Source organism: Azolla caroliniana, unplaced genomic scaffold (assembly GCF_043228905.1).
Source record: "Azolla caroliniana isolate FFs.n. ecotype wild unplaced genomic scaffold, voAzoCaro1.0.p SCAF_1, whole genome shotgun sequence".
NCBI classification, from domain to species: domain Eukaryota; kingdom Viridiplantae; phylum Streptophyta; class Polypodiopsida; order Salviniales; family Salviniaceae; genus Azolla; species Azolla caroliniana.
This window is the reverse complement of record NW_028230436.1, coordinates 33,385,791-33,406,878: the sequence shown is the minus strand read 5'-3', so window position 1 is coordinate 33,406,878 and position 21,088 is coordinate 33,385,791. Positions and strand designations below refer to the sequence as shown.

Sequence of the window (21,088 nt, the reverse complement as noted above, 5' to 3'; positions counted from 1 at the left end):
CACGAGGAGTTCACCCTTAGGTAATCCATCAATCACCTCATCAAGTAAGTGGAAGATTGACATGCTAGCCTTTTAGCCATTGTAGAGGCTTTGTTGCACTCTAAATGAGTTTGTACCCACATTAGATGGTTGTTGTAGAGTCTTAGACAACGATTGGATCAAATATACCTAAAACCACTTGATTGAATCATTCAATTGTATCTATTTCTAGAAGTTAGATTAGCAAAATCCAATAGGTATAACGCAATTTGGTAACAAACAAACTTCGAAGTGATGGAGGTCACATGCTCAAATCCTATCATTCAGGAGCAAATAATGGTGTGGGAATTTGGTACATACAAACAAAACCTTTTTCTTGGGCTTATTGTCGGTTAACCTCAATCTATATGTATGGATACTTTCTACAGTGAATGCAACATCAACCCCTTCAAACAATAAACATTGCAAAGTGGAGGCTTTCCTAGCATATCATTGTGTCGATGTATTCCATTTAGAATATCAAGAAGTATATATCTATACGTGATCATTTGTGGAACATCTAAAGTCTACTACACGATCATAAAGGCAATGATTTCACATTGTGCCATTATGTATCATGCGATAAACTAAACACGTGTTAAGTCATGTCTTTTATCAAGACTGTCATCCTTCTAATCCAAATAAGTTATTGTCGTAATATACCTTTAATTTAGATGTCAAGTTATTATTGTTCATCCCATACTTTCATGTTTATTTCAAACAAAAACTTATCCTTTAGGGGAAGGACATCAGTGATTCATGTTCATCAACAAGCAACAAATTTAACATCTATTGGAAGAGCACTGTGGACATGTTCAATGACTGTTTTGCAATCAAATGGTCTTTGTGGTGCCTACAAAACCCAACACCTATGCATACCAATATAAGCTTTAACTATAAGCAATCATGATTATTATGCTTGTTAAAGTCAGCGCCAAGGAATGGTCACATACTCTCAAGTACATATATCAAAGATAGTCTAGCAACAACATACAAGAATGAGGTCCAAGGAGATTATTTGTCCACCAAGCATATAGGCAAAGCACGTGGCAAATCGACTCTTAGCAAGCCTAAGAGTGGGTTACTTTCCTATGGAGATTGACTTATATAATACATGTTAACCATCTTATGTTATAGATTAGTGATTTGAGAGGGAACTTCTGCAAATAGAATTATAGATTTCAAAGCTACTCTCTATGGGTCAATATTGGCCTCTCTATGGACGCTAAAATATATTTATCTATCTAGGCTCAAGATTTACCTTTGTTATCCTAGGTATTATGACCAAATCTTTCTCCCATGTTTGAAGCAGAATAATCTAATCAAGTTCATGAGACATAATGATCCAATCTCATTGATCATCACAAATGTCAACCAAGTTACAAAAATGCACTCGATTGTGATCATGGCTCCATTTCATTAAGAGTTCGTGGTAGAGAAGGTTCTTGATTCCAACATCCAATGGGCTATAATCAAGTAAAGAAAATGGAATAATGACTTTTTAGAAGGTTCGACCTCCTAATTTTGCCAACACGAAGTAAGCCTTATTATCTATGATAAAGTATTATAGTATAGTCTTGTTCTACAACGTAATGGATGATCAAGCATAAATTATAATATTTTATGAACATAGCTATATTTAGATTCAATATGACAAGGTTCCTAACAAAGAATGTTATTCGTAAGAGTTGACATACTCCACCGTGTTTATAAACGCAATGCAATTGAAATTTTCAATCCTATTCAAATTAACATCAAATGTGAGTATGTGAGACATTGGTCGAGGAAATGAGAAACATTCCAACATCAACCACGCAAGACTGAATCAATGTTGGCTTAGCAACTTGCACCATTCTCCTTTGAGAGCTCAATACCAAAGGGTGGCCATGAGTAGTGATGACTGTACAACAGTCGCACAGAGTGAGAAACATGTCGAGAGCTCAATATCTACTCAACAGTTTAGAAACATGTGGCTATAAGGGGGGTCCCATAGGAAAGAGAGAGAGAGAGAGAGAGAGAGAGAGAGAGAGAGAGAGAGAGAGAGAGAGAGAGAGAAAGAGGAAGGAAATGCACGCAAGCGCCTCGAAGTTTCACGAGTGCTACAACGGGGTTCGGCTTCTAGTGCTATAGCAGGGGGTGATTGACGTGATCGTGAAACACGACGCTTGTGTCGGTTCACCATATATATATATACGGTGTCCCATTGAGGACACCGCGGATGAGATGGACAGGGAGACACTTGGAATGGCGAGCATACGTACTTGAAAATGGGCGATGGTGCATACGTATGGATGTGAAGTTGAAGCTGGCTTGAATCAATCGCAGGGGGAGAGGCATTTAGGTTGGGCTTGTTCATGTCAGGAAGAGCCATGCCTCCTCCTCCCCCCCCCCTTCTCTCAAGGGCGTGTTCACACCACATACACACATGAGAGGCTCAATGGCGGTGTTAAAACCCTAAAGGAACCCCCCCTCCCTCCACCTCCTCCAAAAGCCCTAGGGTTTGTAGGGTTTCTCAGACCTCTCTCTCTCTCTCTCTCTCCCCCTCCCCTGTTCTCTGTGATTTTCTTCTTCTCCTCCTTTTTCCATTCCCTGTCTGCTGTGTTTTCTTTCTTCTTTCTTTGACAGATCTCTGGCTATGGGTAGGCTAATCGCTGCTGCGGTGAAACGCGCCAAGGCCCTCCCCCCTCTCCACGCCCCCCCTCACAGGCCTTCCCCTCTCTCTACTACTTCCTTCCCTTCCTCTCCTGCTCCTGCTCCTGCTTCTGCTACTTCCCTGGTTCGTCCTTCCCTCGCCTCGCTTAGCTATGGCAATGTCTCTGCCTCTCGTCGTTTCTCTTCCACCGTCGCCGACTCTTCCCTTAAAGCCGAGGGAGAATCTCCGCCTGTAGAGGCTGGGGTCGTGGACATCGAGTCTCCTTTAAGCGAATCGAAGCTCAGGTATGCGCTTAATACGCTTCTACATCGCTGCATTCTTGATCTACTTTCTTCTTATTTCCGGTACCACATCCCGTGAAACTGTCTGTTTGGTGCTTAATTTCTAGAGCTTTTGACTGTCTTGACAGTCTCGTGTTTTGGTGCTATATTTTGGGTAAATTTACTGTTTTCTTTATCTTGTTTCGATGCTCTATTTTGGTCATTACATCGGCCTGTTGTAATCACATAATTCCCCTTCTATTGTAGTCTCCATACTTTCAACCCACCGATTCCACATGACGGGTTTTTCCGAGAAAGGCCCAATGTGGCTCATAGTTTTAACTCATTCCGGTGCTTCTGTGTGTAGTTTCTCTCCCTCCGAGCACAAGATAGGATATGCAGGTGTTTTCGGGAACTTCCGGAAGCATGTAGAAGAATGCAACTGGGAAGAAGCCCATGCTGCTCAAGCTGATATGCACGCCAAACAAATGCGAGTCAATAATTCCATTTGGGTGGTTGTTATACATCATTGCATCGCCAACATGGGTCTAGAATCAGCACGAGGGATTTGGAAACTAGTGCAGGAAACCAATTTCAAACCCAACGCTTATGTGGGAACCCATCTCATCCGCATGTTCAACCTTTTGGGCAGTATTGATGAAGCAAACGAAGTTTTTTCTCTGTTGACGAGACCTAATGTCTACACTTGGAATGCAATTATTTCAGCAAATGCTAGACATGGGCAAGGAGATTTAGCTCTGAAGTTGTATTATCAGATGCTTGATGTGCATGGAGAGCCTGATGATTTCACCTTCCTTGGCGCACTTAAAGGATCCATTGCTGCGGGTTCACTGGCTGATGCCAAGGTCATACATCATCATGTGGCACGAACAGAGTACGAGTCTGATATAATGGTCACCACAGCTTTAATGGATGCATATGCTAAGTGTGGTGGCCTTGAAGAGGTCACTCGAGAATTCAATACCTCTCCCAAAAGAGATGTACTGACATGGAGTGCTGCTATAGCAGGATATGCCCAACAAGGACTTCCAGATGAGGCCATGAAGCTTTACCAACAGATGATCAATGCCAATTTGAAGCCCAACAACATAGTTTTTGCTGGTGTCCTGAAAGCAATTGCAAGTGTGGGAGCTTTGGAACAGGGGAAGATTGTGCATAGCCACATTAATAAGTGTTTGCTTGCAAGTGATGTGCTTGTGGAGAGTAATCTCATTGATATGTATGCTCAATGCCGAAGCCTACCAGATGCAATAGAAGTATTTGAGAAATCGGCCAAACGAGAGGCTGCAGTATGGAATTCAATGATGGCAGCCTATGCCGACTATGCAAGCCTACATGGTGCTGTTGGCGTTTGGGAGGAGATGATTAAGAAAAATGCTACAGATGTGAACCCTTCCACATATGTTGCACTTCACAAAGCATGTGTCAGTCAAGCAGCATTGGAGCAAGGTGTGGCTTTTCACAAAACCAGTGACTATTGGGAGCATCAGAAGAACCCTGAAGTTGGGGCATCTGTCATAGATATGTATGCGAAATGTGGAGGCAGCCTTGATGAGGCCCGAGCTGTTTTTGAAAAACTACCAAAGAATGAGCTGCTGCCGTGGTGTGCGTTGATTGCTGCCCATGTTCACCAAGCTGATGTTCAAGGGGCACTGCGTATTTTCCAAGAAATGAAGGACAGTGGGCTGAAGGCGGATAATGTAGCATATTCCAACATTGTGAAAGCAGCATCTCTGATGGAAGACCTCACTCAGGGAAGACAGATCCATGAAGAGATCAAAGAAAGCAACCTGGAAGCTAACCCAACTGTTGGAAATGCGCTCATTGATATGTATTGCAAGTTTAAGAGCTTCTCAGATGCGAGGGAAGTGTTTGCAAAGCTTTCTGGTAATGATGCACTCAACACTATGGTGGCAGGTTATATCCAGAATGGGGCATTCGAGGAAGCATTACAGTTTTACAAAGAGATGGTTCAGGATGGAAGGGAAATGACTAATGTTGTGTATTCCAGTCTCTTGAAGGGGATTTCAAAGCGAAATTCCCTTGAAAATGGTAAGATGGTTCATGAGCACATCAAGGAAAGGGGGCTGGAGACTGATCCATATGTTTCAAGTGGACTAATTGATATGTATTCCACATGCAGCAGCCTTGAGAATGCACATGCGATTTTTGAGCAGTCTAAACGCAATGTCTTGACTTGCAATGCGATGTTACAAGGCTTTGTGCATCATGGCAACTATGCTGAAGCCTTCAAACTCTTCCATGAGATGCAGCAGGATGTGGAGCCTAATCATGCTTCAGTACTTATTGCACTCAGATCCTGTCTCGCTACCAGTAGCCTCAATGATGTGAAGCGGATTCATACGTATGTGATTGAAAGGGATTTTGAGGCTAATGGAGCCATTGGAAGGGCCCTTGTGGCATTATATGCCAAATTGTCAGGGGTAGATGTTGCCCAGGATCATTTTGAGAAGCTGCCCATGCGCGAGGCTTCCACTTGGAACTTGTGGTTGGCAATATTGGGCAAGTATAGTGAAGATTTTGGCCTTCTTCGTAAAGGATTGGAGAATATGATCAAGGAAGTAAAACCCAATGGGACTACATTTACTAATCTCTTTTCTGTCTGTAAGGAGAAGGCTTTGGTCAATGAAGCGGTGGACCTTCTCAAGTCAATGGGTGAGGTATATAGTGCTGCTCCATCACTAACTCACTATGCCAACTTTGTTGGTGCTTTTGACCATGCAGGGCGATTAAGTGAAGTTAATGAACATCTTGGAGGACAGTCTTTACCTTCCAATTTGGAGAGTTGGGACTCTCTCGTTTCCAATTACAAAGCGTACCTGAACGTGGAGGATTATGTGGATAATCAGCTTGCTTCAGATTATGATTCAATATCTGATGTGTGTCTCAATGAGAATCTGATGGCAGATGCGAAGAAATTGCATGCAGTGAAGAAAGCACTAGAGGCATGGACCAATCCAGCATCAGTTGCAATAGAACCTGAGCATGAGATGAGCCTAATGAGAGGTACTGATCTAACTGCGAAGATTGACAAAATGAGGCTGGTGTTTAAAGATGGAAGAAGAGTTGTAAGGCGCGATCCTCTTTCTGATAAGGCCAGAGAAGATGCTCTATGTGGGCATTGTGAGAAACTTGCTATTGCTTTCGGTCTCATCAACACAGCCCCTGGTACAACAATCCGAGTTTCGAAGAATCTTCGTGTGTGTGCAGACTGCCACAATGCCACTAAGTTCATATCAAAGATAGAGAAACGCAATATCATTATTAGAGATGCTTATCGTATTCATCACTTCAAGGATGGTGAGTGTTCGTGCAATGATTTCTATTAGAAAGCTGGGTGGATATATCTTCAAGGCTCTACTCAACAACAGTAATCTGGTGTTTTGCATCTTCTAGAAGGGCTTTTTGATGTCAACGGTGCATTTTTAGTATTTGCATGTTTGGACGCGGCCTCCAAATGGTGATGTTTCAATATGTTTGGTATGAACACACTTTTGTGGATGGGACCCTAGGTGATATAACATGACTCTGATGATCTATTGTATGGTGTTATAGTAAAAAGAGGAGAGCCACTTCTTCTTTGAGTATTCTGTTTAGTATGCGTTTGATAGGACTCTTCTTATATAAATGGATAAATAATGTGTAGGTTTAGTACCCTCTATCTAGCTCGAAGTGGTCTTCTGTCTTTTTTGGTGCTCTTGGGTTTTCTTCCCAAAGTATATATATCAATTGTTTTAATGATATTTTTGTTCCTAAAATTGGAAGGCAATCTAGTGTCTTAAATAATGGAATATGGGAAATATGCGACTTGTTGCATGAAACATTCGTTGGTTCGAAAACTTTTTGTAAGGCATATGTGGAACATGGATGGAATATATTTTAAACATTTTGTAACATATATAAAAAATTATTGAGAAGAGTAGAAATGTTGGAAGTTCTATGGTGGGAATGTTGGAGGTTTTATGGAGGAGCATTCTACATTGTATATTAGGAAGTTCGGGGCCATATAAGGTGAACGTGCTGTGTGTAATGGGCCAAAAACATAACCTGTTGGAAGATGTAAGCTATGTCATGGAGGTCCATGAGGTTTATTAGGAAGACAATCATTGAAGGATGCAGTTGTGATAAATTTCAAACATTGTGGAACATCTAGAAAGTGTCTTTGGAATGTCTAAAAGTGTTGGAACATTTAGCCTTACCAATAGTTTGTCTGAATTACTGTATAACTGTGTTAATCATTGAAGGATGCAGTTGTGATAAATTTCAAACACTGTGGAACATCTAGAAAGTGATTTAGAAAGAATTATTGAGAAGAGTGGAAATGTCTGGAAGTTTATAGAATGGGAATGTTGGAAGTTTTATAGAGAAGCATTCTACATTGTATCTTAGGAAGTTTGGGAGTTACATAAAAGTGGAGGTGCGGTGTGATGGGCTGAAAAATTAACCTGTTGGAAGATGTGATATATGCCATGGAGGTTCATGAGGTTTGTTTGGATAACCAAAAACATTAGCCTATCGGAAGATGTGACCCATGTCGTGGTATTTGTGAGGTTTGTTATGAAGACAATCATTGAAGAATGCAGTTGTGATATGTTTTAAACATTTTGGAACATCTAAGTTCATAGAAAACCAATCTAGATTGTAACTTAGAAAGTTCAGGAGTGACATAAGGTGGAGGTGTGCATGTGATGTGTAAAGGGCTGAAAGCCTAACCAATAAGAAGATGTCGCCCATGTCACGGAGATCTCTGAAGTTTGTTTGGATGAAAACCATTGAAGGATGCATTGTGGTACATTTTTGAACTCAAAATATTGTGTATAGTCATGACTCCCAACTTAACTTATGCATATAAATTCTACGCTTAATGCTCTTGTAAACCATCTCCAAAACTGTTACACCACATACATTAAGATCATGGTGATGTAGATTAAGAAAACCAAGGACAACTTTGATATGTTATACCATGGCCGTTGGATAATAGATCTAAACAAGATAACTTAGCCTTACCAATAGTTTGTTTGAAATCTTGTATACCCGTTATTATTATTATTGTTGTAACCTTAGCCAATGGAAAAATTAGGTATAGAATTGATTTGTAAGGTTATGCCTATAATATCAATTAACCTCAGAATAGTTTCCTTATGAAACATATGGTCCAAAACCCACAATATGTATTAAAACCATGAAACAAAAGACCAATTGGCATGGCATAATCTTCTGCAAGTTCTTCCCAACATAATTGCACCTTAATCAAGACTCAATGTGTTATATGTTGGACATAGTCTCAATGATAATTAAGCACATAATGCAATATATTCCTACCCATAATGAAACCACAGTAATTTGTGGAGATATATTCCTACCCATATTGATATATCTCCATGTATACACATCTAAATTTCTCACCTCTCTATTACTCCATTCATATCCTAGATGCCAAAGGGTCGAACCCATGACTCCTTGGTCTCCATTGGACAACGTTACCAATTAAGCTACATGAATGTATAGGTTGAATTTATAAAAGCTGCCATAAAACAACCTTAAAATGACTGAATCAACAATCAGGGATGTAAGTACATAAGATGTGTTTTGGATTCTCCTCAAGTTTCATGGCAGAGGGGAAAAAAAAAATTAAGGCATGTCCCATTTTAATGTCCAAACCATATGTTGGTGTTATACAAGAGACAATCTGTTAATTGTAAACACAAAAATGCCATATTGGAATTTACTTAATGATTGGCCCCAAAACAAAGAGTTTAGATGATTCTTACAGTATTAGGTTAAATTAGAAACAATGGTCTAGTTTCTGCACTCCTAAAAGACAATTATGTATACAATTGGAGGTTACCTCACAAAAACAAGTAGGAATTCCTTACCTACACTCAATTCCTAAGAAACTAGGTCTTGCCCTAAAACTATGGAGGGGGGGGGGCCCTTTTTTATTATTATAAGAAACCTATTCGCTAATTTCCCTGTCGTGGATTTTCCAGCGGCTTAAAGTTTTTCTTATTTTTTCCCTTCCTGACATTTTGTTTTTTGATTGTCAATATTATTGTTTTTGTTTTTTCTGGTGGTGGGTTAGTGGATATTACAGTGAATTTATGGGAGGGCTCCTGTACATAATAAATAATAGTTATTTGTCATTGCTGTCGTTGTCATGATGGTGGATCGAGCTCTTGAATCAGTAATTAAAAAGCTCAGCCATTAGTTGAAAAAGAATATAATGTTATATATAAGTTATAACATTATTATTACTATTATTATTTGGGGGGCCTTTTTTTGTTTTTTTTGTTTTTTGTTTTTCAATTGATTATGTATATTGAGCGGATTAATAATCATGAAATAGCTATTAGTGGCGGTGTGTTCTTCCCAGAATTTGTCCAAAAAAAACTTCAGCCACAATTGTCTTACTAAAATAAAACTTTAATTAGTACTTAAAACAAAGATTAAATAGATGCACTAATTAGTAAGGTATATAAATTCACGATAAATCAGTACTAAATTGATTGAACAGATAGATAAATAAATAAATAAATAAGTCAATAAATAAATAAACATATATTTAAGAGATATGGATTGACTTTGAGCAGAATTTCATTCATTTGTGTGTCAACAAAAATAAAATAAATACAAGGAGGAGGAGGAGGAGATTTGTTGACAAATTAGTAATTTGAATAAATTGTTAACAAAATCAGTTGTTCTCTGGGTTTCTCTGTGTTTGTAATTCCTTCTCTACTCTGTAACTCCTCCTTATCCGAATGATTTAGTACCAATATAATTCACTACAATCAGGCTTTATAAATCAGGAGCCTACGCTCTGTAATAACTACTGCTACTAATTTTTACACAAATCTAATTAATATTCATATCAACAGAATTATATCATTTTTTGATTTTACTATTATCTCCTTCTGGTCATCGGATCTATCCCCTCGGTTTGTTTTCAAATGTGCTGAGGACAAACGATCAAGCCTGACACAAGCGCCCCTTGATGTCCATGATTCGTCAGGTGAGCCAATCTAAACTAATCATTTCTGATCTGATCTGATATGTAGATGCTGTTCAGTTCTAATCTTGGATCTGTCTCCATGGCTGATTTGTCCCGATTGAAGAAATTTTTTAATGAATAAGAATGGCAGGGAATTAGGTGTTCCAACAAATGGGGGCTCCTCTATACAATGGATGGATGGATTAGAAGAAATTAGTTAAGAGAGAAGATATAATGGATCACAGGCACATGGCATGGTTGGTTGCGCTAGCGGTGGTGGCATTGGTTTGGCTCGCATTGATATGCTACGGTGCTGCTGTGAAACAGATTGAGCCGCCCATAATTAGCGAACCAGAACAGGTCATGATCAATATAGATACTAATCTTAATTACCCTGAGAACCAGACTAATCACGATGATGCATTAATCCCACCTATCACTAATGAACAGAATCATCATCATCATCATCTTCATCATTCATCCATCCTTCGTCCGCCATTAGAGGTTCAGGTCATCGACGACACCACCCGGTAGTGGCGAACATTTAGATTGTCATCATTCATATTTTAACCACACTTAATCAGGAAATAATTAACTTTAAGTGTGGTTAATGATGATGATACTCTTGGTCTCTTTTAGCAATTAGTTTGCCCATATGATCGCGGATGCATTTTTAAGCGGCTGCGCCGCAGGATGGGACAAATGGTAGTAATCCATTAGTTTGCAAAACATGATTAGGTGAATCCAAGGCCATAGTTAGAGATTAATTAGCCTAATTAAAACCTTATCATTTGGGGATCATAATTAACCATACATACCACATGCCAAATCAGGAACCCTAAATGTATGGGGGAAGGGGGGGGGGGGGGGGGGGGGGAATCTGATGATCTTTAGGTTCTCAAAAATAGAAATGTACATGATTTAATCTGACTTGCCTCAAATTTAGAAACCCTAAATAGTTGGGGGAAGATTATTATTATGTGTATTCCTTCTTTTCTTGTGATTTTAAAAAAAAAAGGAAGGAAAAAAAAGACCCAATAGGATGTTTTTGGACACCCACAAGTCAGTGCATATGGTTCTCCATGACCGGGCCGGCCATAATTGATCTCTCGCCCACCTGCCCGCCCGCCCATCGACGGTTTTCGGGCCCAACTGAATTTCCGCTCCCCACACCTCGTGATGTGGCGACCCAAGGAGACTCGGTAGGTGCAGCTTCTTTGGGGTTATTCAATACATAACTTATGCTTCGGAGTGAGAATGGTCACATGGTGTCGCCTCACGACGATCATGTGGCTTGTAGTCAGTCGGAAAAATCCTTTGTCCCATCAAACTCCTTTGAGATGTTATTGTAAAGCCAAGCTTAAAAAATGAAATACTTACCCTTAGTTATAATACATGCCACAAAAAGGCTCATTGTTAAAGGTTTTTGTAGGTCACATTGGTTTAGAGCTCTTTGATTTATTCTTTGGAAATGTATATACTACTCTTTGATCTCATCCTTTGTTATTATTTTTATGATTATTATCATTGCAGCAACGCTCGAGATATTTCTTTGCAAATGTGATCGAAATGTCCGCCTACTTTGAAAATGTTCTTAGTACATTACATGTAAAGATCATATGAAATGTCCGCCGACTTCAAGACTTGTGGACACCCATCATTCTTGTCGTTACACCTCATGTGTTGTTTTAACTAATTTGTGTATCTTTTTCACTCTACACTCTCATATATGTTAATTCATAATTTGTTAATTATAAGACGATGTAACACTAGGATGGAGACTTGCGTCACGTTATAGTTACTTTATACACAATGACATACTAGCATATCTGCCAACACATGGTTTCTCCACTTTTTTAAGTACGCGAATGGTCTCCTTTGAAGTACTAAAAGGATGTATGCCGAATTCATCAAGACTAGTGGCGTCTCATAGAAAAACTCTTGTATATTTTATTAACTCACAATCATGTTATGTGTAAATCGATTGCTACTCAAGTCTCGAGAATTCGTGTCATCTTTACAACGAGACTTGTCTTATTGTGCACTTCTTTACATGGTAACAAATGACAACGACGTATACTAGTCCACTAGATTGATCCATTCCATTGCTGGATTTCCTAATTCATAGATGGGGTTTTCTACTTAGAGAACTCTAATTTAAGGCCTTTCCTACGTAAAGGATAGTATATGTATATTACAACGTGCTTGAATTTACCTTTAAACAAATGATTTTATACGTACATATTCAATACATAATATTCTTGTGATATGTTATCATACTCTACATGTGTGCCATGTCTATTTACATGTGTCCATAATGGCTTAATTCAAGACAACATTGTCAACAAGGATTTGGTGTTGCGTTTTGCATTGCAACTTTAAAAATTAACATTATGTAAAATGAGGCCTCATAACAAATGCCATGCCATGGATATACTTTTGCATTGGGGCCTGCCTAAGATTTTATTTTAGATGTTACGAAAACCCTATCGTACGACTATAACCTATCATTCAAAAGATTAGTGTGAAAGGATGAAGAATTTTATCCAGAATTTTCCTAACGTTTGTCAATAAATAGTTGCAATCAATGCTTAAGAAAATGATGCCCTAATACGAACCTTCATGTGGTTGGGATTGGTTACACTTTATTGGTACTCATTGGTTGAGGTGTTATTATTATCATTAAACATATGTACTCTTTACGATTGGATGTATTGTGTCAAACAAAAATATGTGCGTGTGATGTGGCATTATTGTATAGCGGTAATCACATTGTGAAAAATCACCTTTACTTGTCATGAGCTACTAATTTTTGTACATGGATGTCTTATATGTTAATTCGTTGACACAATTGCAATTAAGAGACTTTATGCCTTTATTCGACAACCTACTTTTCAACAGAATGCAATGTATTTATCGTCGATCTATTGTGGTCTATCTACTTTTAAGTACGATTTGAAGTACGAAAAGAAAGTGATAATAATTACGATTCTTCGAAAAAGTCTATGATTTTTTAATTCAAGTGGTCTTGTGGGAATCGGCATTTCAAGTTTTGGGGAGTAATACTCTCATCTTTAAAAACCTTGGGCAGCACAACTAATTGTATCTCAAATGTGGCTAGTTTCGAAGCCACAAATAATATATTCAATATGGCATTTTATGCATGTGTGAATAATGGATGTTAGTCTTCGAATGGCAATGAGACTCTCTTCACTTGCTCTCTGGTTTTGAAAAGTCTAGTTTGAAATGTTTTTCTAAAGCCCGTACCCATGATGATTAAATAACAATTGTGCTTTTTAATACTAGAACATTTTTATAAAGAGCAGTGAGCTTTCTTTGTTGCAATAATTTGGATGTTTTATTGTGATATACAATGTACATCTAAATTCCTCTATCTTCGGGTCAGGTCTCTATCTTATATATCCATAATGCATCCAAGACATTTGAGCATAAATGAGAATGCCTACCATAGTTTGAGGTATGCACGTAATGTCTCGTTTTTCTTTCTTGTCATTGTCTCCCTCTCAAAAAAACATACCTCATAGTCATACGTATTGTTTTCCTTGTGCCGTATACAATTTAATGTATTGTTGTCTCATTTTTCTAGTGTGTGTGTGTGTGTGTGTGTGTATTGTGATATACACAAGAAGCAAGAAGGAAAGGAAATCTACTCTACCCCTTTGGTGGGCAGACACTCCACTTATATAGAGGCCCAAATGGGCTATCACAAGCTCACATGGCACTTAATTGTTACACATGGAGGCCACATGGGCTAGGCGCATGGCTACTCCACACACACACACACACACACACGAATTGTGGAAAAACTAAATTATGTTGTCAATGTCATATGATCACCATAAATGCAAAGAATATATATAAATCTTTTAGCTAACTACCATATGGAAAATGAGGCAGGGTAAACATTTAAGATGCAAATTTGGGCACACATTGGTGAACACAACCCTTATAGCTTCAAGAGATGTGAAATTGATCTGGTAATCTATACTGAATCTACATAGATGTGAATTGCTACTAGCATGAAAGATAAGGCATGTGACTTGATGAATGCTAGGGCTCTCCTTACCATCACAACATCATGGGAGAACTAGATTTGAAAGATAGCATGACCCTTGTTAGGATGAGAAAGAGTGGCATTGTAACGGCAAGAAATGTCATCTTGAATCATCAATGGTAGTATGATAATGAAACTCCAAGACATCAAATGGGAGATGTTGTAGAAATTAAGTCTCCATCGAGGAGCTCAAGTGGAGACACTCTAGGCTTGAGTGAAGTGCGGAAAGCCAGGAAAACTAATTGGTGGAGATATATTGGAAAACCAATGCCGAATTGGAAAAGTATTTCGTGAACAAAGGACTTGCAATATGTAGTGAGAACATCTATGGGAAAATGGTATATTTCATGCAATTAATATGCCGATTAAGAAAGATAAGTGCTTGTAGCAACTAAATGAAGAGGGAGAAACCTTGTGAGCCAATAAATCAAGAATCTCTAGAATAACTCTATTGAAGGCTTGAGGCGATTCTCAATGCGAAGGAAGGATAAAAAGAACCATGAAAATGTACAATAAGGGTGTTGATTGTGAAGCCTATGCATATCCTAGAACCGCAAATAAAATTCTTTAGCCGCATGATAACACTTCAAGCCCCAATGTAAGTTTGTTGTGTGAGAGGAACGAAAGTCTCTAAACAAGTTGGGTGATATTGGGAAATCCTACTATGAGACACCCAAGCATGGGTATAAATAAACCTTGCCAGGTCATTGATGTGTGTATGTAACAAGGGGTTGTGTGAATGTTGAAAGACTCTTTAGACCCCAAAATTGGGAACCAAAGCTATAGCATAGCAAAATAGGGTGTTGCCCAACAATCCTACTTTGAGCAAGGTGCGGATGCAAGACCTTGGGAGCATGGCGCCCTCTTAGCCCTAGCAATTACGGCATTGGAATATAAATATTTTCCCTTCAACTACATATTCCCAAGGTCACACAATAGGATCACTCACCATTGAAGGCTAACGAATTGTGATCTTGCCCCCACCTCCAATATTCATCACTATATTCCAAGTACTTATTTTCGTTGACATTTTCTAATTTTCTTTTCTTTTAGATATTATCAAAGTATCCTACTCACCGAAATTCAATAACCGGAATAAATCTAAAGCTCATTATATGCACCTAGTTACAAAACAACTACATATTGAGCAAAATATGTTGAAGCAAAGTAACTAAAATTAATAAGATCACTGGGCTTCCAATTCAAGTGTCCATGAGATGACATTTTCATTATAGAGATGAACTAGGAGAGTGGCACCACTCTCTCACCATGTAAGGGTAAAAACCCTAGTTCTACTAAAAGTTGCAGTGATTTTGAATTGACTTTATATGGAGTAGTTTGTCACTGTTAGTATAATCTTTTATAGGCAAATACATAGACATTTTGTCCCCATGCCTCCTCCCCCCCCCCCCCACCCCAAAAAAAAAAAGAGAAAAGAAAAAGAAACACCAATGCTATATTAAAAAGTTTTCGTCTCATTCAGTTACATAAATGTTTTTGTCGACCTCCAACACCATTGGCTTGCCAATCAAAGTTTCATTGGAAGGATTCATATTTGAAAGTGGCATAAGATAAGACAAAAACAAACAAGCTCTTATCCATCATCCTTTAAAGGGCTCTCCCAAATGTCAAACTCATGTTAAGGCTCTTTGATGTTGACTCATACATGATTCTTTTGTAGGTTCTAATGGCTTGAATTTCGAGCATTACCACATAACCTCTGATCTCTCACGTAATGAATATTTGGTCTTACACAAGTCTAGTTGTGGACATTATGTGCCTATATAGCCAATATCTTTGTTTTTGGTGTGGCATAAATTTCAATAGTATGGTGCTTGAGGGGTTGACCTCCATAATGGGATTTCCAGGACTCTCACTTAATTGAATGTTGAAAACTTCGCTGATTTTAACAAGCTTGTGTTTAGATATAGATTCCCCAACTGCAAAAACAAGCGCTTATTTATATGATATATACTAGCTAGGGAGCCACTACACATAGATCTGATCATTAGATCCACATTTTTTTCTTAGAAAACACGGTAAACTATAAGAGATTTTTGTAGATAAAAAGCCAAACCACAGCATAATTTCATCACAAATGCATCTTTTTAGCTTAGTTGGAAATGGCTATAATTCAAACATAGACATGGCACTCACAGAATCATAGAAACTGCAAAACGAAAGTACACATTTGGACAATGCAAATACTCAAGATGATTATAATTTATCATGCTTGTTCAAAAACATCGATTCCATAAATTAGTGCATTCTTAGCATACCAGGTAATGCTTAAAAGTAATGGTAACAAAATTTCAGGAAGCATTTGCAATCTTATGTATTGAATGCAGTGTACCAATCATAAATAGGATCAGTGAACTGTCATTGTACTCCCAATGCCATTGCTTTGGCATTACATTCATCAATTTGACATCAAAATCCGTGTTGTGTAGATAGGCTGAAAGATTGCCAGACTTTGCATGAAGAGTTTTCTTATCAAGATCTACCATTAATATGTAGCTTGATAGTATCTCCACAACTTATATATAATATTTAGGTAGTGTCAAACAGATCTATTGATATGTCAGTTTAGTGTGCATATATATTCTCAAAATTAATCGACTTCAAATATCTCTGAATCCAACATATCATGTATATTCCAAACTCTTCCTGGTTCATCTTGATTTCCAGATCTGCTTTGATTCTCAATTGGGCTTTGAGAAATACATGAACATCGCTCTCTCTCATTCTCCACTGGATCCTTTTCAAAGTTGAAATCGTTTCCTTTTTCAAAAGTCTTTAGAGAGGTCATGCTGATGCCTGATCCAGTATTTATGACTTCCTCCATTGCATCAATGCCGTCCCTTTCCATCTCCAGAGAAAGAGTTTCGGGTACATTTTCAAACTGTAAAACACAAGCATTTTCAGAGGGGTTTCCAGCATCAGCATCAGTATCAGCAACTTCTACTATGGTTGATTTAATACACTCAACCTTCAAAACGTTCTCCTGAAAATGGGCTTCGGTATTCTTTAAAACCTTGGAAGGACATGCCATATCTTCCAGGCACATGTACGATCTAGTGTCTGTCACACTTTCCATTGGATTTGGCATTACTTCCTCTTTGGTGCTGGCATCTTTAATTTTTGATGAAGTTTGGTCTAATAGTAATGACAAGCCTACCATATTGCCACTGCATTCTAAACCAACTTTTCCATCATTCATGCCATAACCATTGGCTTTGGTATCTGCTTTATCAACATTATCATCATCAACACTTGCACTTTCAACTTTTATTTTGGAATTTACATCTAGTATATTCGGCTCCTTTATCATCAACCTGTCCAAGGAACTAGACCTATCAGGAGGATTCAAAGCATTGATACATGTTTCCACGTCCATGACATCTAACACAATTTTTAATCCCTCCATGGTGGAAGAGACTGTAAGTGCTGTCTTGTCCCTATGCAGCTTCAAAATCTCACTGGATTCTGGAATTGAAAATGATGCTTGATCTGTGATGAAGCCACGCTCATCACCAATGAAATTCCTTGGTTTTAACTCCAGAGACAAATGGACCTTCCCTGCAGACTTCTCGTCCAACTTTTGGGGATCGCCCATGAGATCAATCCAAACATCCTTTGAAACGTTTTCGTTGAGCTGTTGGCATAAACAATCAGATAAAAGATGGAAGGTATTTCCCAAAAGTGAAGAAAAACAACTAGTGGCCTCATAAACCTGATTAATAGGGATTTCTGCAGTACCCACACACAAATCAAGACCTTCACCATCCCAATTCAGAACTTTAACCGTAAGTTTTTGCACTTTTGCATCTTCAATCTACATAAATAAAGCTTTTTATACCAGATTTGGGAAAAGCATTCAGAATAGGAAAAGAAAATAGCTAATGTTTCTAAGAAGCAACATACATCGAATTGGAAGCTTTCATTCCATATAGGATCTGAGGTGTCATGTACCAGGGTGCTCTTCTTTGTAAGGTTATCCACCCTCCTAATAAACAGCACAGCGTATGGATCTGATCTTCCGGTTATATATTTATTTGCCAACTCTTTTGCCTCTATTAATTGTACATTGAGAATTCCAACACAGGTTGCCTCTAGATCACTGGAAAATTTGAAACAAATTATATATCCAAAGAGGAATTAATATGGACAATTAAAGATTGTATTGTATTATTGGCTTTATATTCCTATCATCCTAGCAAGTTGGAAACTATACTTTATTGACTATAGAATGGTTTCTTATGAAGGAAAGAGAGATTGTGCGTAAATTACCTGTAGTCTCCTGGAATAAAGGGTACAACAACACGGCTTGGTGAAACGAGAAGGTATGTGAGTGTTCCTAATAAGGTGTCCTGCACATATAAATCCACAGATTTAAACAGTTTGATACATGAGATGCATTGGCTATGCATGCATTCATCATTCCATAGTTAATAAATGATATTGAGAAATTATGTTTATGCATAGAAGATGCTTACATCCACCGCCTTCTTCACTTCTGGCATTTGAATGAGATCGCCACTGATAAACCTGGATTGGAAATCTATCAAGGGCTGTTCATCTCCACCAAATACCCTTTCTGTAATGAGTGAGTACTCTGAAAAATCATGCTCATTTGAGAAAGCAGTATTGAATTTAAAGACAAAAAAATCTTACAGGCTCTATAATAGACAAAATCATAGCTCCGAAACATGGAAACTCTTCTTTGAATGGCATGAAGGTCAGCTTCATGACAGCATATATCACAAAATTCTTGACCTGTAAAATAAGATACAATGGGGAGACATTTATTAACTTTGAGCAGTTTTCAAAGAACAACAAGAATTCTTCATCAATTGCAAAAGATGAATCATTTTATTCGGAACAAAAGAAAACCTGGACTACATAGTCAGGAACAGATGAGAGCACGTCAAGGACCATTTCCTGATTCTCATTGTCTCTCCAATCAATCTGAACCTCAAATGAGATCTTGTTTCCTTCCTCATGTAGAGCCTTTATTCCTATCCATCAAACCAAAAATGAAATTATGAAGAGTAGTTAGTACTCACATATAAAATTTCGTATAGTCTATGTATATTTGAAATTATTTTATGTGAAAGGGCTTTCTTCAATCATTACCCTGCACATAAGGGCAACTATTCCCTAAGTCGAGTTTCGCAACCCGAAGCTCTTGAATAACTTGGGGCTTATATTTATTTAACACATCAATTAGTTGCTCCTTAATCATACCTAAAGATGCCTGAGGAAATAATAGAATAATTTTCAACCCTTACATAACCGAGCACACTTTCATTAAGGAAAACTCAAAAGTTGACAAAGCAGGGATTTGAGTCACTTTTTTTTTTTTTTAAGAAGATATCCTGTCATTAGTATAAACAAATTACAAGATTTTAAACCTCTATGTAATCGGCGGGGGAAACAACCATTTCGGTGGCTGAAAATGCCAATAAGGAGTAGTCACTTACTTCTTTGAGGAGGGGCCAAAACTTTTCCATAGCCACATTGATCCATCTTGCCTTTCAAAGCAACCAACAATGATGAAGTATAAGTCACATTTTCTAGTAGAAAGCAAAGCAAGAAACATATGTTTTTACTCACAGCTTCTGCATCATCAGGTTTGGGTAACCAGCTCAGAGCTTTCTCATGATCCGGCAAAAGTTTCCTCAAAGAGACCGTACTTGCTGAGGATATCTGAGAAAGATGGACACTCTGCAATGGCCACAAAAACATGTGAAGTGACGTATATTATATATCATGCAAGCTTGGTGAGGATAATTGAGAAAGATAAACACTCTGCTATGGCCATCAAACATGTCGAGTGAAGTGTGTGTGTGTGTGTGTGTGTGTGTGTGTGTGTATATATATGCATATATATATATATATATATCATGCAAGCTGCAAACAATAATGACTTCATTCGCTATTTCTTGATGATGTGCAAGACAAAACCTTTAATTCAAGATTGCTTGAGAAAAGGATAAGCAAACTAACACATAATCTTCGTGAGTGTCCCCGGCACATTTGATGGATGGAGAACGATCCCATCAGAGAAAAGCCCACAGCCATTCCAAGGAGGACCTGTAAGAAGCAGGGGAGGCTACATACCCAATGAACTGCAAGGGAAAGCAACCAGAAGCTAACTGTGTAGAGAATGAGAGCTATCTTCGATATGGGTTTTTGGATCCAATCCAGAATGCCCATCTTCTTCGGAATAGCTTCAGTCCTAATCATCTGTGGATTGAACAAAAACAAGGGCTCATCACTATATGTATGGCTCAACACCTATACATAGGATATAGTCTATAGATATAGATATAGATATATATATATATATAGATAAAGATATACATTTAGATTTAGATTTGGATATAGATGCATACATTATTACATATACACATAATGCTGGGAGATACATCATGTGTTTATGAATGATTTGATGACTGATTTCACCATCAAGTTATGTGGCACTTGAATAAGAGCTCTCTCCTTCAATGAATTCATGGATCCCAAGCCTTGGTTTGCTTCAAACTCATGTTGGCCGTACTCATTCATTAGTTTCGTACACCAAAAATAACATATAGTGATCCTCTCAGTAAAGGACCCGTGAGCCGATTGGACCATTGTTGACCTAGTCGTCTCAATTGAACTCATCTAGACCATCAAGTTATTAGTTGTGTACATTGACATGGAATTCAATTCTCCGAAAAGAAGCCTTCAAAAGATTTAGGTTAGGTTATCTATAGAATGTAGTTTCCAATTCAAGGTTGCAAATGAACTGATTAATTGTGTGTAAGGATTATGACACGAGGTTATTGTTAACCAGCTATTGATGCTAATACATGGATCGAAAAGATAGGGAACGGTATATGAAACCAATTTCACAACCATTACAATCCATGTAAGGGGTGCACTTATGGACATGGAAAACATTGACAAACATAGGTGATATGGGTTTATAGAAAAGAAGCCCTATGACTCAATACACATTAGATAGAGATCTGTTAATGAATTAATACAATCCACTTTACTTATGT

At 38.1% G+C, this 21,088-nt stretch overlaps 2 protein-coding genes across 5 annotated transcripts; one reads left to right on the top strand and one right to left on the bottom strand.

Annotated features, from left to right (window-relative positions):
* Positions 1-2,630: 2,630 nt before the first annotated feature.
* Positions 2,631-6,555, top strand: LOC147869925 (pentatricopeptide repeat-containing protein At3g57430, chloroplastic-like). Its single transcript, XM_087334803.1, has 2 exons — positions 2,631-2,955; positions 3,299-6,555. Exons 1-2 carry the CDS (start codon positions 2,654-2,656, stop codon positions 6,300-6,302), a joined length of 3,306 nt encoding a protein of 1,101 aa, XP_087190929.1. The 5' UTR covers positions 2,631-2,653; the 3' UTR covers positions 6,303-6,555.
* A 9,678-nt stretch (positions 6,556-16,233) lies between these two features.
* Positions 16,234-20,311, bottom strand: LOC147869924 (synaptotagmin-4-like). Of its 4 annotated transcripts, XM_087334765.1 has the most exons (12): positions 20,046-20,311; positions 19,653-19,763; positions 19,520-19,570; positions 19,173-19,293; positions 18,930-19,054; positions 18,711-18,812; positions 18,533-18,607; positions 18,327-18,406; positions 17,961-18,156; positions 17,770-17,871; positions 17,026-17,691; positions 16,234-16,938 (listed from the first exon to the last, which is right to left on the bottom strand). In XM_087334765.1, the coding sequence occupies exons 1-12, from the start codon at positions 20,283-20,285 to the stop codon at positions 16,648-16,650; spliced, it is 2,160 nt and encodes a 719-aa protein (XP_087190891.1). In that variant the 5' UTR covers positions 20,286-20,311; the 3' UTR covers positions 16,234-16,647. The 4 variants fall into 4 exon arrangements, with proteins under 4 accessions (XP_087190891.1, XP_087190888.1, XP_087190894.1 ...); XM_087334762.1 differs by having other exon boundaries at positions 16,234-17,691; XM_087334768.1 differs by lacking the exon at positions 17,770-17,871 and having other exon boundaries at positions 16,234-17,691.
* Positions 20,312-21,088: the final 777 nt, after the last annotated feature.

Bases quoted from the DNA above. Each gene is read 5' to 3' on its own strand.
- LOC147869925 (XM_087334803.1), top strand. From the start codon at position 2,654: ATGGGTAGGCTAATCGCTGCTGCGGTGAAACGCGCCAAGGCCCTCCCC. The intron at 2,956-3,298 runs GTATGCGCTTAA...TTCTGTGTGTAG, and splicing joins TTAAGCGAATCGAAGCTCAG to TTTCTCTCCCTCCGAGCACA.
- LOC147869924 (XM_087334762.1), bottom strand. From the start codon at position 20,285: ATGATTAGGACTGAAGCTATTCCGAAGAAGATGGGCATTCTGGATTGG. The intron at 19,055-19,172 runs GTAATGATTGAA...TTTGATGGATAG, and splicing joins TAGTTGCCCTTATGTGCAGG to GAATAAAGGCTCTACATGAG. The intron at 18,407-18,532 runs GTAAGCATCTTC...TTATATGTGCAG, and splicing joins AAGTGAAGAAGGCGGTGGAT to GACACCTTATTAGGAACACT.